At 43.7% G+C, this 12,689-nt stretch overlaps 1 protein-coding gene across 2 annotated transcripts in view; it reads right to left on the minus strand.

The window, feature by feature from the left end:
* The window catches only part of edrf1 (erythroid differentiation regulatory factor 1), an 87,503-nt gene that overhangs the window by 39,430 nt on the left and 35,384 nt on the right, over positions 1–12,689 (minus strand). For both annotated transcript variants that reach the window (XM_063071833.1, XM_063071834.1), the window contains one exon: positions 10,625–10,736. In XM_063071833.1, the coding sequence (XP_062927903.1) occupies positions 10,625–10,736 (112 nt within the window). The remainder of the gene's footprint in view (positions 1–10,624; positions 10,737–12,689) is intronic.

Below are 12,689 nucleotides of genomic sequence, written 5' to 3' on the forward strand. Positions count from 1 at the left end.
ATCCAACTGTTTTTAAATTTTTCCAACTGGGCCATCAATCCTTTGTCAGCTATTGAGGCCTGTAGAGGAAAACTGTCAACCAATCCAAATTCTATTTCCTTCCATCTAGCCTTATATTCCCTATTACACCAATATAACAGAGGGGTTATCTGTGAGGCATAAAAATAATTTCTCAGGCAAGGAAGAACCATACCTCCTCCTTCCTTCCCTAACTGTAAGGTGTTATATCGAATTCTAGGTTTCTTTCCTTGCCAAATGAAGCGGGAAATCCATTTGTCCCATTCCCTGAATTGATTATCATCCACCTCCACAGGTAAAGTACGGAAAAGATACAGTAACCGAGGAAGAATATTCATTTTTATAGTATTTATCCTTGAATTTAAACTTAAAAAGGGGATAAGATTCCATCTATGCATATCTGCTTTTATCTCTGAGATTAATGGCCCATAATTTACCTGTGACAGCGTTGAAAGATCCTTCGGCAGGGTTATTCCTAAATATTTTAATGATTTAGCTTCCCACTTAAGATCATATGTATCCTGCAATTTTTTGGATGGTGTATAATTTAGGGACATAACCTGTGTTTTCTTTACATTTATTTTATAACCTTATATTTTCCCAAAGTCATCCAACAGCGTAAACAATCCTGTAAATGATTTTTCTGGTTCACTCAGATAGACTAAAACATCATCTGCAAATAATGCCACTTTCTGTTCAATCCCTGCCACCTTGATACCTCTTACGATTTCGCTCTGTCTTATTAGTTGGGCAAGCGGTTCAATATATAGCGCGAAAAGGAGAGGAGAAATTGGGCATCCCTGTCTAGTGCCTCTCTCTAAAATAAAGGAGTCAGAGAGGTCCCCATTTATCTTAATTCGAGCTGTAGGGCTGTCATATAGAGTCTGAATTACTTTAATAAACTTTTCTTGTAAGCCGAATCTTCCTAACACTCTGTATAGGAATGCCTAACTAACCGAATCAAAAGCTTTCTCAGCATCTAATCCTACTACCATTGTCTCTGTCTCGTTCTTATTAACCTGTTCTAATATGTGTAGAGTTCTCCTTATGTTGTCCTGTGTTTGTCTTTGTTGAATAAATCCAGTCTGGTCTAAATGGATTAGGCCAGGTAAGAGCTTTTCCAATCTGCGCGCTAATATAGATGTAAATAGTTTGTAATCTAAATTAAGAACACTAATTGGCTGATAATTGCAACATTCTAGTTTATCTTTACCCTCTTTAGGAATAACTGAAATAATCGCTTCTCTCCAGGAAGGTGGAGTTTCTTTTCTCTGCAAGATTCAATTAAAGGTGTTAAGTAGTAATGGGACTTGTGCTTTTCAATAACTTTTTCGCAGAGTTGCTTGAGGTATTCTTTTGCCTTCATAGTGTAGATTTTGCCAGGATACTGACTCACCAGCAGCTGGACCTTTCAGATATAGATGTATTTTTACTACAATCATTTGAATCACTTTGACTGCACATGGTGATCTCCATTTAACTCATTTATATAACTCCTAAAACTAATTGGCTTCCACCAATGATGATTTGTTGTGTCATATTAAGGTGGTGAATACTTATGCGATCAATTATTTTGTGTTTAATAATGTAATTAATTTAGATCACTTTGTAGAAATCTGTTTTCACTTTGACAGGAAAGAGTCTTTCTGTTGATCAGTTTCAAAAAAGCCAAATTCACTGTAATTTAAATGTTGTAAAGCAATAAAACATGAAAACTTCCAAGGGGGTGAATACTTCTCATAGGCACTGTACATACAAACACAAACCACTCATTCATCTTCAATTTGTCCATTTTTATTTTGCTGACATTTTCAGATAGGCTTTTGCAAACAATATTGAAATTAGAATGACAATTATGTCCATCCATAATTTAAATTATCTCAGCTAGATTGTTGTCTAGACTTTCAGAAGTAAAAACCACAACAAAACACAAAAATGCATACTTATCGTCAAAATTAAAGATATTTAATAGAATTGCTGTCGAAAGTCATAAAGAGAATTTTCATCGTGAGATCAAGTGTGTAATTGGCTATAATTAAGTTTTCTATGATGAAATGCAGAACAGTCATTCAACATTTAGCAGGGTTTAAAGATTTAAACACATGGACTCAGATATCTAAGTTACATAATTAAGTTTAAATGAAAGTTTATGAAAACTAAGAAACTGATTATAATAAAATAATTACAGTGCAATGTGAAAACATACCAACCTGCAAAGGAGATTAATGCACTGGCATTGCATTATTTCTGTGTCAGGTCAGGGCCTTGCCTTGCTACTGGTACCACGTAACCTGTCTCGGGTTGGGTTGTCGGCGACTCAACTGGCACACCCCCTGGTGCACTTCTGTTAACCAGAGAGGAGGGTGTGTAGGCACCCAGCAGGACTAAAAACAAAACCTGTCAAAGGGCGGATGAACTCTTTGTGAGTCAACAGCCACCTACTGTCTGTGTGAGGAGTAGCGTGCCACACAGTCTTTTGTTTCACGCTTTGTTAGGCATTATGACAGACAAGTCAACAAACCCTATACTTCTAGAGCCAGGAGTGCTCAGGAACTCTGCAGAAAGCCCAGACTCAGGCCGAGACAGGCAGTGTGAAGATGCAACCTCAAACTCCACGGGGAGGGTTGAGTCTGACAGGGAGGCCGAGCGAACTGCGCCTCTTTTGCGTTGTAAGGTAAAAACGATCATCTCAACCTTCAACATAAACACCATCCGCCTCTTGCCTCTATGCACAGAGTTGGTATCACAGGCAAGCAGCTATGAGATCTTCATCCTGGGGATCCAAGAACACTGTCATGTACACCCTGACAAAGAGATAAGGTTCACAGAGGTAGAGGGAAGGCACCTCATCTGCATGGAGAGAGCCGACAACATCAGCACAAGGTGGAGTAGGGCTGATGTTGAACTGCAAGGCGAAGAAGGCACTGAGGGGCGTCGTCTCAGTCAGTGACAGAATCCTTATTGTTGAATTCGACGGAAACCCGGCAACTTCTGTGCACAACTGCAGCGAAGAGAAGGAGGTGGAGGCCTTCTACAGTAAACTTCACGAAGCTGTCACTTCAATACCGGCACATACTTCTTGGCTGTGCTCGGTGATTTTAATGCCCAGGTCAGACTGGAAGATGTTCCATACTCATACCAAGACTTTACCAACAGAAATGGACAATATCTAGTTGATTTCATCCAGGAACACAGTCTCATTGCCACCAACACACAATTCAAGAAGCGAGCTGGTAAACTGTGGACATATGAAAACAGAGCCTCCATCTACAGGAAACAGCTTGATTACATCCTTGTAAGAACAAAATGGCATAATTGTGTGATCAACACAGAAGCCTACAGCACCTTCAACTCTGTCAGTTCCGACCACAGAGTAGCGTCAATGCAAGTGAGACTGAGCCTACAGCAACCCAAAGCCACAGGTCCCAAAGGGAAGGTAGACTGGAAGGCATTCTCCTCACAACCTATTCTTCAAGCCCAGTACACAGTGGAGGTGAGAAATCGCTTCGGCCCAATGGAAAGTGGGGAGGAAGAGACTGCCACCGACCGCTATCAACGGCACATAGACGCACACACAGATGCAATGAAGAGTTTGCCTACTGTGAAGCGAATCAAGAAGAGCTGGATCTCAAAACATCCTGACGTCGTCGCAGCAAGAAGCGTGGTCAATGCTTGTCATGCCGAACTTAGAAGGAGCGAAACAGAAGAGCTAAGACACAAGTTCAAGACAGCAAAGAAGAATCTCTTTGCCACTTACGACTGACTGAAGGAAGAGGAACTAGCTGAGAGGATTAGAGAGATAGAGGCTGCTAATGAAGACATGCAGCATAGAGAAGCATGGCGGCTAGTCAATGAGATCAGTAGATGGAAGATGTCCCCATCAGGTCAAATAAGTGGTAAAACAGCAGAGGAACATGTCCAGACATGGCTTACCCACTTTAAGAACCTGCTGGGAAGCCCTCCAACGATCAGAGAAGAAGAAGAGGACATACCCACAATACTAACGCAAGTCGACATCGATGACGGCCCATTCACCACTGAGGAACTGAAGAAGGCCAAATATGCACTCAAACAGGGCTAATCCAAAGCTAAGATTCAATCAGAATGGTTTTCGGCAGAAGCGCACAACAGTAATGCAAATACTTGCTCTCCATAGGATTGAGGAAGTCAAGAAGAACAACCTACCAGCTGTGCTTACTTACATCGATTTTCGCAAAGCTGTTGACTCCATTCACCGAGGTAAAATGCTGAAGATCCTGAAAGCTTACGGAGTGCCAGACCATCTACTGAGAGCAACAGAGTCCAGCTATACCAAAACCATGGCGAAAGTTGTATCACCAGATGGAGAAACAGCAGTGTTCGAGTTCCTAGCTGGTGTGCTGCAAGGAGACACTCTGGGACCCTACATCTTTATAATCGTCCTTGATTACGCTCTACGTCAAGTTACCAAAGATCATGACAAACTTGGTTTTACCATTGTGACGAGAATACACATAAATTAAGATGTTAGCTGGCCTGGGCTAGCACCAGTGGCATCAGCAGTTGGTCTGCCACCTGTCCTCAGGAGAAGGAGAGATAAGGAACACAATGAAGCAGCATTTGGAGATGTTAATGAAGGAGCCATCAGTCTGGGTATTGTCAAGATTGGCTCCCCCTTTGAACCCTGAACTGTTTGAAGTGTGATGGACAGGCGATACCCCAGCAGGGGGGTAAAAAGGGACACACGACACCACGAGGTAACGAGACCTTGGAAGCGGTGCCCCCCCGCAAGTCGGCGGGAGTCGTTTGGAAGACTGGTTGCGGAACCAAGCCATAGACGCACAGGGTGGAAAGGTACGATCAGCGGGAACCCGGTGTGTGTCCACCCTTGCTTGGGTGCCAGGTTCACTGCAGAGGAGCGACTGCATCTGGAGGAGGGGTCACAGTTGGTGACCTCAGGTGACATCACAAAGGACTCGCCCGAAAGCTGCTTGTGAGCAATATCGCAAGTCTGTGTGTGGAAGCCGTTTTGAATGATCATTCGTTCTTGTTCTCTCTCTCCTTCCCCCACATTGTCCATCGCCACGGCAACGATTACTGCGAACTGAACTAAATTGGACTGAACTTTGCGTCACTTTGAAATTGGTCATTTACCTCTAGACAACGATAGAGCTTGATTGATCCTGTTATCTTAATTCTGTGCACATGTGTGTTTATCATTGCTGAACTGTTGCATTTATTATCCTTTCCATTACTGTGTTGCTCGTTTCTTTAATAAAACTTTCTTAGTTCTAGTAATCCAGACTCCAACTGAGTGATCCATTTCTGCTGGTTTGGCAACCCAGTTATGGGGTACGCAACATAAGTGGGGTTCTCGTCCGCGATTTTGAACGCTAAATTTGGGACGGAGTAAATTGATTGGTTCAAAATTCCCGAAAGAAAGAAAAGACAAACAGCAGAGATGGAGGCTGAGGAATTTATAAAGGCGCCGACCTTGGAGGCATTAGAGGATGCCAGGAAATCGGAATTGGTAGCTGTGGCCAAACGGTTGAATCTTGCTAAGGGGAAGTCGACCATGAGGAGAGAGGAGATACACAGAGCTATCGTAAAGCACTATGTATCAAAAGGTGTGTTTCCCCAAGGCGAGTTGGAGGTGGTGTCTATTGAAAAACCTGCTGGAGACGCGGTACAGGTACAGCTTGAAAAACTGAGACTCGAGCACGAGTTCCGGGTATGGCAGTTGGAGTGAGAAGAGAAAGAGAGGGACAGACAGTTGGAGTTAGAAAGGCAAGAGAGAGAGTTAGAAAGGCAGGAGAGAGAGAGGGAGAGACAGAGACAGTGGGAGCGAGAGGAGAAACAGAGGGAAAGGGAATTCGAGCTGGAGAAGTTAAAGATAAGGGCAGAGCAGGGGCTCGTGCCGAACCAAGGTGGAGGGTTCCGGGCGACCCAGGAGGTTAGGCTGGTTCCCCCATTTGACGATACCGACGTGGATCGGTACTTTCTCCATTTCGAAAAAGTGGCTACAAGTCAGGACTGGCCGAGGGATAAGTGGGCTGTTTTACTTCAGAGTGTACTGAAAGGGAAAGCCCAACAAGCTTACTCCGCTTTGTCCGCGGAAGATGCCCAGAGGTATGAGGTGGTGAAAGAGGCCATCCTCAGGATTTATGAGTTAGTCCCGGAGGCATACCGGCAGAGGTTCCGGAATGCGAGGAAGCAGTGGGACCGCACGTATTTGGAGTTTGCCCATGAGATGCAGACATATTGTGAGCGTTGGTGCGCCTCGAAGGGGGTAGAGGGGGATTATGACAGACTGCTACAGCTGATCCTGATTGAGCAGTTTAAAGGTTGTGTCCCTGAGGGTATGAGATCCTACCTAGATGAGAAGGAGGCAGCCACGTTAGCCGCAACTGCTAAGTTAGCGGATGAGTATGCGTTGACGCATAAAATGAAGTTTGCCCCGAGTAAAGGCTACCAGAAGGGTAGTCAGGATGGCGGGGAGAGTCCGCCGGAAAAGTCAGAAAGTAAGCCGGGGACTAGTGAGAAGGATAAGGTAGACCGGGAGCAGTCTGGCAGGAAGTCTCCTGGGTCGTCTGTTATAATTGCGGGAAAGTCGGACACTTTGCGTCCAGGTGCTTTGCCCCAAAGAAGGAGATGGGAAAAGGAAAAACGGCAATTTTGACTGGCTGTATCGAGCTGGTACACGAACCGCTAGGGAAGGACAGGTCTGCCAAAGTTCAGGAAGGGCACGAGAGGTTTATCTCGGCCGGATTGGTGTCAGTGAAGGAGGGGTTAAAACCAGTTCCAGTGCGGATCTGGAGAGACACGGGAGCATGTCAGTCACTAATACTGAAGAGTGTATTAGAATTTAGCTCAGAGACCCAGACTGGGGAGGTAGAGGTAAAAGGTGTTGGGGAGGGGACAGAGTCAGTCCCTTTGCACCAGATACACTTACAAAACTACCTGGTCTCTGGAGTAGTCACGATCAGGGTGAGGTCCGAATTACCGATGAAAGGCGTGGAAGTCTTGCTCGGTAATGACATCGCCGGGGGAATCGTGTTCCCAGTCGTGAGATTGACAGGTCAGCCTGCCAGCATTGAGGCCCCGCCCATGAACTCACCGGTTCATCACGGGACTGCGGTAGTGAATTTAGCTGAGACGTTTCTGCCAGTCTTGTACGAGACGGGGGTAGAAAATGAAAAGAAGGAGTGTAGTGAGACAAGAGGTAGTGAGGGAGCTGGGACAGACATAGCAGTAGCCAGGAAAGAATTTGTGCAGACGCAGGAGTGAGATGAGGGGCTGATGGTTTTGGCAGAGACAGCTCTCTCTGACACAGACTTAACAAGGGAACTAGTAGGCTATTGTGCGGAGGAGGAAGTACTAAGGAAGAAAGGGAAATCAAGTACAGTACCCGCAGATGAGGAATGGGGGGGTGGTGAAAAAGAGTTATGAGGATGAGATTTTTAACCTGGCCCACAAGGTACCCCCCATGGACATTTTGCGGTGCTGGAGCAAACAGTTGGTGGAATCATGAAAGAGGTTTACCGGCTGCCCGGGGGGAGGATGTTATTGATTATGGCCGACGCGAACTGAGACGGTCACAGGCTTTTGATATGCTAACAAACCTAGTCAGGGTTAGCGTGGAAATCAATGAAGCTAGGGTCCCCCCGATAAGAGAGAAAAACCATTTTGAAAAGATGAGTATGGTATCGACCAGATGGCAGAAGGCTATTGTTTTGGCCAGGTCTGCTGATAAGGTCTCTCCCTTAATCCCCGAACAAAGCGACTCTTTAGGAGAAGTAATTAAACGACTCGCACCCGTGTGTTTGATTGTCCCGAGGCGATGCAAGGAACTGGGACGTTGGGTGGTGTCTGTTACAATAGGTCAGCCTAGTAAGCAAAACCATATAGAATGAGCAATTCAGTGACTAAAGGGCTGACGAACACAGAGGTGTGTATTGGCAATTTAATACGGCTGTCTGAAGCCAGCTTGATAGTGAACCTTGAAAAAAAATGAGTTCGGCCACACGAAGGTCACTTACCTGGGAATTGTGGTGACACGGGCAGCTGGCAGCGATGCAAGCTACAGTGCAGGCTATCGCTGACCTCCCAACCCCGACAGACAAGAGGGCCCTCAGAAGGCTCTTGGAGATGGTGGGGTACTGTAGGAAGTTTTGCAATAACTCTGCGGTCACTACCCCTCCCCCTCCTACTAAGCCTTTGCGAGAGAAAACTAAGTCGGAATGGGACGACCCTTGTTATTGTGGTCCGGGACAAAACCAAATGAGAGGTTACATTGATCGCAATTCATCAGTGTTTTTGGCCACTATGAAGTTTGCTAAGTTGGAGCCTGGTCTAAGGGATTATTAATAACACATATAAAAAGGAACAGAAAATGTGATGGCTGACTGTCAGGTGTTGACAACTTCAAACTCTCTGTATTAGCCAAATAGCTGATAAAGATGTATATTTGTGTGTATCAAATAATGTACTCATGTTTGTAATTTTTACCCCGGTAAAAATCCTTAAAGGGGGGAAGTGTGACAAGAATACACATAAATTAAGATGTTAGCTGGCCTGGGCTAGCACCAGTGGCATCAGCAGTTGGTCTGCCACCTGTCCTCAGGAGGAGAGATAAGGAACACAATGAAGCAGCATTTGGAGATGTTAATGAAGGAGCCATCAGTCTGGGTATTGTCAAGATCGGCTCCCCCTTTGAACCCTGAACTGTTTGAAGTGTGATGGACAGGCAATACCCCAGCAGGGGGATAAAAACGGACACACGACACCACGAGGTAACGAGACCCTGGAAGCGGTGCTCCCCCACAAGTCGGCGGGAGTCGTTTGGAAGGCTGGTTACGGAACCAAGCCATAGACGCACAGGGTGGAAAGGTACGATCAGCGGGAACCCGGTGTGTGTCTACCCTTGCTTGGGTGCCAGGTTCACTGCAGAGGATCGACCGCATCTGGAGGAGGGGTCACAGTCGGTGACCTCAGGTGACATCACAAAGGACTCGCCTGAAAGCTGCTTGTGAGCAATATCGCAGGTCTGTGTGTGGAAGCCGTGTTGAATGATCATTCGTTCTTGTTCTCTCTCTCCTTCCCCCACATTGTCCATCGCCACGGCAACGATTACTGCGAACTGAACTAAATTGGACTGAACTTTGCATCACTTTGAAATTGGTCATTTACCCCTAGACAACGATAGAGATTGATTGATCCTGTTATTTTAATTCTGTGCACATGTGTGTTTATCATTGCTGAACTGTTGCATTTATCCTTTCGATTACTGTGTTGCTCGTTTCTTTAATAAAACTTTCGTAGTTCTAGTAATCCAGACTCCAACTGAGTGATCCATTTCTGCTGGTTTGGCAACCCAGTTACGGGGTACATAACACCATAAAACCAGGACGAACCAAAAGGGTTAGACCAGTTACGCTCACAGATCTAGATTTTGCAGATGACATAGTCCTGCTCTTTGACCAGATGGAGGAAGTACAGCAGCTACTGACAAAAGTGGAAATTGAGTGCAATAAAGTTGGACTTAACCTAAACGCTAAAAAGACAGAGTACATGGTGTTTAACTGCAACGAAGGTACTCTCAAGACCTTTAAGAATGATACCATTAAGAAAGTCTTTGACTACAAGTACCTCGGGTCAAGAATGATGAGTTCTGAGAAGGACACAAAGATACGGAAGGTGCTGGCGTGGAGGGCTATGAACGACATGAAGGAAATCTGGAAATTGAACCTGACCAGAGGGCTTAAAAAGAGGATTTTCATAGCAGACATAGAGTCCATTCTCACGTACAGATGCGAGACGTGGACACTCACCAAGACTATGCGGAAGTCTCTAGATGGTTGCTATACATGAATGCTCCAGATGGCTCTTGACATGGGCTGGCAACAGCACATGACTAACGTCGAGCTCTGTAACGACCTACTGACACTCACCACTAAAATAGAGGTGAGAAGACTGCAACTAGCGGGGCACTGTCTACGCCACCCCGAGCTACCTGCCAGCCTAGTCATCATATGGGAGCCCAAGCACGGGAGGATGAACCCTGGGCACCCTCCCAAGACCATGGTCAACACGCTCCTAGAAGACAGCGGCGCGGCTAATGTAGATGAACTGAACACACTGATGAGGGAGAGGGAGAAGTGGAGAGTCCATCATCGTGCACAATGCCGGCCCCCTAGGCCTGAGTCAACGTAGTAGTAGTATTGCAAAAGATTTATGGGGATACTTGGCTGTCTACTCAATATCTTTTCATCAACCAGCTTAAAATTATTAAGGCAAAATGTATGTCATGATACAACAGAAGATCAACTCAGGATCAATACAGTACATATTATTAACAGAATTTTCTAAAGCAAATGTAAAAAGGAAAGAAAGCCATTCAATACAAGCAAACCACTGTCACTATAAAGGTCAAAATTGGGTGAAAAGATAAATGCTAAACATAGCAAGCAACCAGAGTTAATAATTATCACATGCAGAATAAAAGATTGGAAGTGACACAATGACAACTAGCATAGAAACTTTAAGGCAAATTGCTGTCTTCAACGACCCAAACCAGTAAGGTACTTTTAGTTAAGCCTCAGATAGTTAGAAGGAAATGGAAACTTACTTGTATAGCAAAACTGCCACAGGCATTGTGAAAGGATTTTGATATTTGTCTTCAGTTGTTTCTTCACAAAGTGTTGTCAGATCATAGAGTTTTACAATATCACTTCCACTTGCTAAAAGTGACAAAAACAATTGAGGACTTTCCAGAAAGGCAATTTTATCAGATAAATTTCTTAAAAGATCCATTTACAGTGAAGCTTAAGTTTGATTAGGCATGCTAAATCATATTTACACAGATATCTGTTGCTTTCCATCCATGAAAACACTGCATTAAGTAAAAATGCATAAATCAAAATTCCATTTTACCTTAAGTCTCAATTCAAAAACTGGGGCAAGTATATTAATCAAAAGCCTAAAGATATAAATCAGTGGTATCAAAAATAAAATATTGAGCACATCTTGTGTTAAGATAATAAAAATTACACATAATAATTCAAGGAACACAGCCTCATGCAAGACCAATGGAAGTGACTTTTTTTTTAAACATTTAAAAATTTTCCTCAACAGAAAATTTTTTTAAAGCAGAGGTAGATACATTCTTGATACACAATGAGATAAAAAATTAGCACAAGGAAGCAAATTTCAGTCAGGTTTTAGTAAGATCAGTTATAATGTTTTTGAATTTCAGAACAGATAACAAGGCAAGTTAAACTCCTGCTTCTATCTTGTAGCTTTATATGGTAATGATGAGCTTTGCAAACCCAAGTGGCAGTAGGGGCAGCAAGCTGGAGGTGGTGCTAATATGTCCGAGTTCAGAGTCTGCAATATTGTTTGCAAGAGTTCTTCCTGTGTAGGTGATGAATGACATTTAGAAATGTCACTGGTGGACAAGTAGAGAGCTCTTTTATTAATCTAATAAAACTCTTTACACTGAATTAAGGTATATTCCATTGTGTGAGCTTATCCAGTGTATTCCATGTTGAAATTGTCACCTCTGAATATGCCTAATACTTCCATGTAGCAAAATACTTCTAAAAGCCTTTTTACAAGCTATTCATTTCTGCAAGCTTTACATTATCCTGAGAGAAATTGATGTACTCTCTGGTTATCTTGGATCTTCCTAGATTTGAATTGTCACTGCTGCCTGAAACTGAAATTACATACCTCATTATGTGCTACAGGTTGCAAGCCTTGAATTAAGCAACAGCACTTTAGTCCTTGGATTACAAGAACAAACTGGTGTCAGGGAATAAAAAATGTTGTCAACTAGATGTCCGATGTTAAGCAGATAACCAGAGGCATTGTTAACTCTGTGGAACCTTATTGATCAAGTTATTGCTCACACAATTACTGTCTGAAGGGAGAAAAACGTGACCTAGGAGGTACAGTATGATCATGATTTTTTTTCTTAAATCACATCTCTGGAAGATTGGAATTTGAATATTCACTTAAACCCCAAGGATTTCTGAGTATTAATTTGCTGGCAGAAGTCAATGGCCTAAGCAGCATCTGAGGAGAAAGGAACTGCTGACATTTCCAGTCAAAACCCTGGATCCGGATGCAAGATATTGACCCAAAACATCACCAATTCCTCCCCAACCCACTCAAATGTTGCTCAATTCATTAAGTTCCTCCAACAGATTGTTTGTTGCTCTAGATTCCAGCATCTGCAAGTCTTTGTTTCTATGTTGCCTGACTAGTGGATTAAGAGATGCTTAAAACAAGTCAAACTCAGCATTGCCTACAAGGAAAATAGCAAGGAGATCTTAGGCTGTCTTGAACCATATAGAATATAATACATTGAGATGAATGTGGACCCAAAAGATTTCCCTACAGGAAACTTCTGGTCAAGATGGCACTTGTGTACAACACTTTCAGTTGACACCTTCTGGATAGATCATGAAAACATATTTCACTTCTTTTATGTCTTTTACATTTTTTTTTGTCTTGGGTGTGATTCTGAAATTGTTGGAGCCTGTGATTTGCTATTTGGAGACTGTTTTGGTGTTCCAGTACTCTGCAGTCTCCAAGAGGATTTTGGGAGGCAGAGGCAGCGTGCGCAAACCTCATGGCAGGCAGGCTGTGGAATGGGGAGTGAGCCGATGCTCGATTCCATTTTGCCAATT

The sequence above is a fragment of the Mobula hypostoma genome, chromosome 19 (genome assembly GCF_963921235.1).
Source record: "Mobula hypostoma chromosome 19, sMobHyp1.1, whole genome shotgun sequence".
Taxonomy (NCBI): Eukaryota; Metazoa; Chordata; class Chondrichthyes; order Myliobatiformes; family Myliobatidae; genus Mobula; species Mobula hypostoma.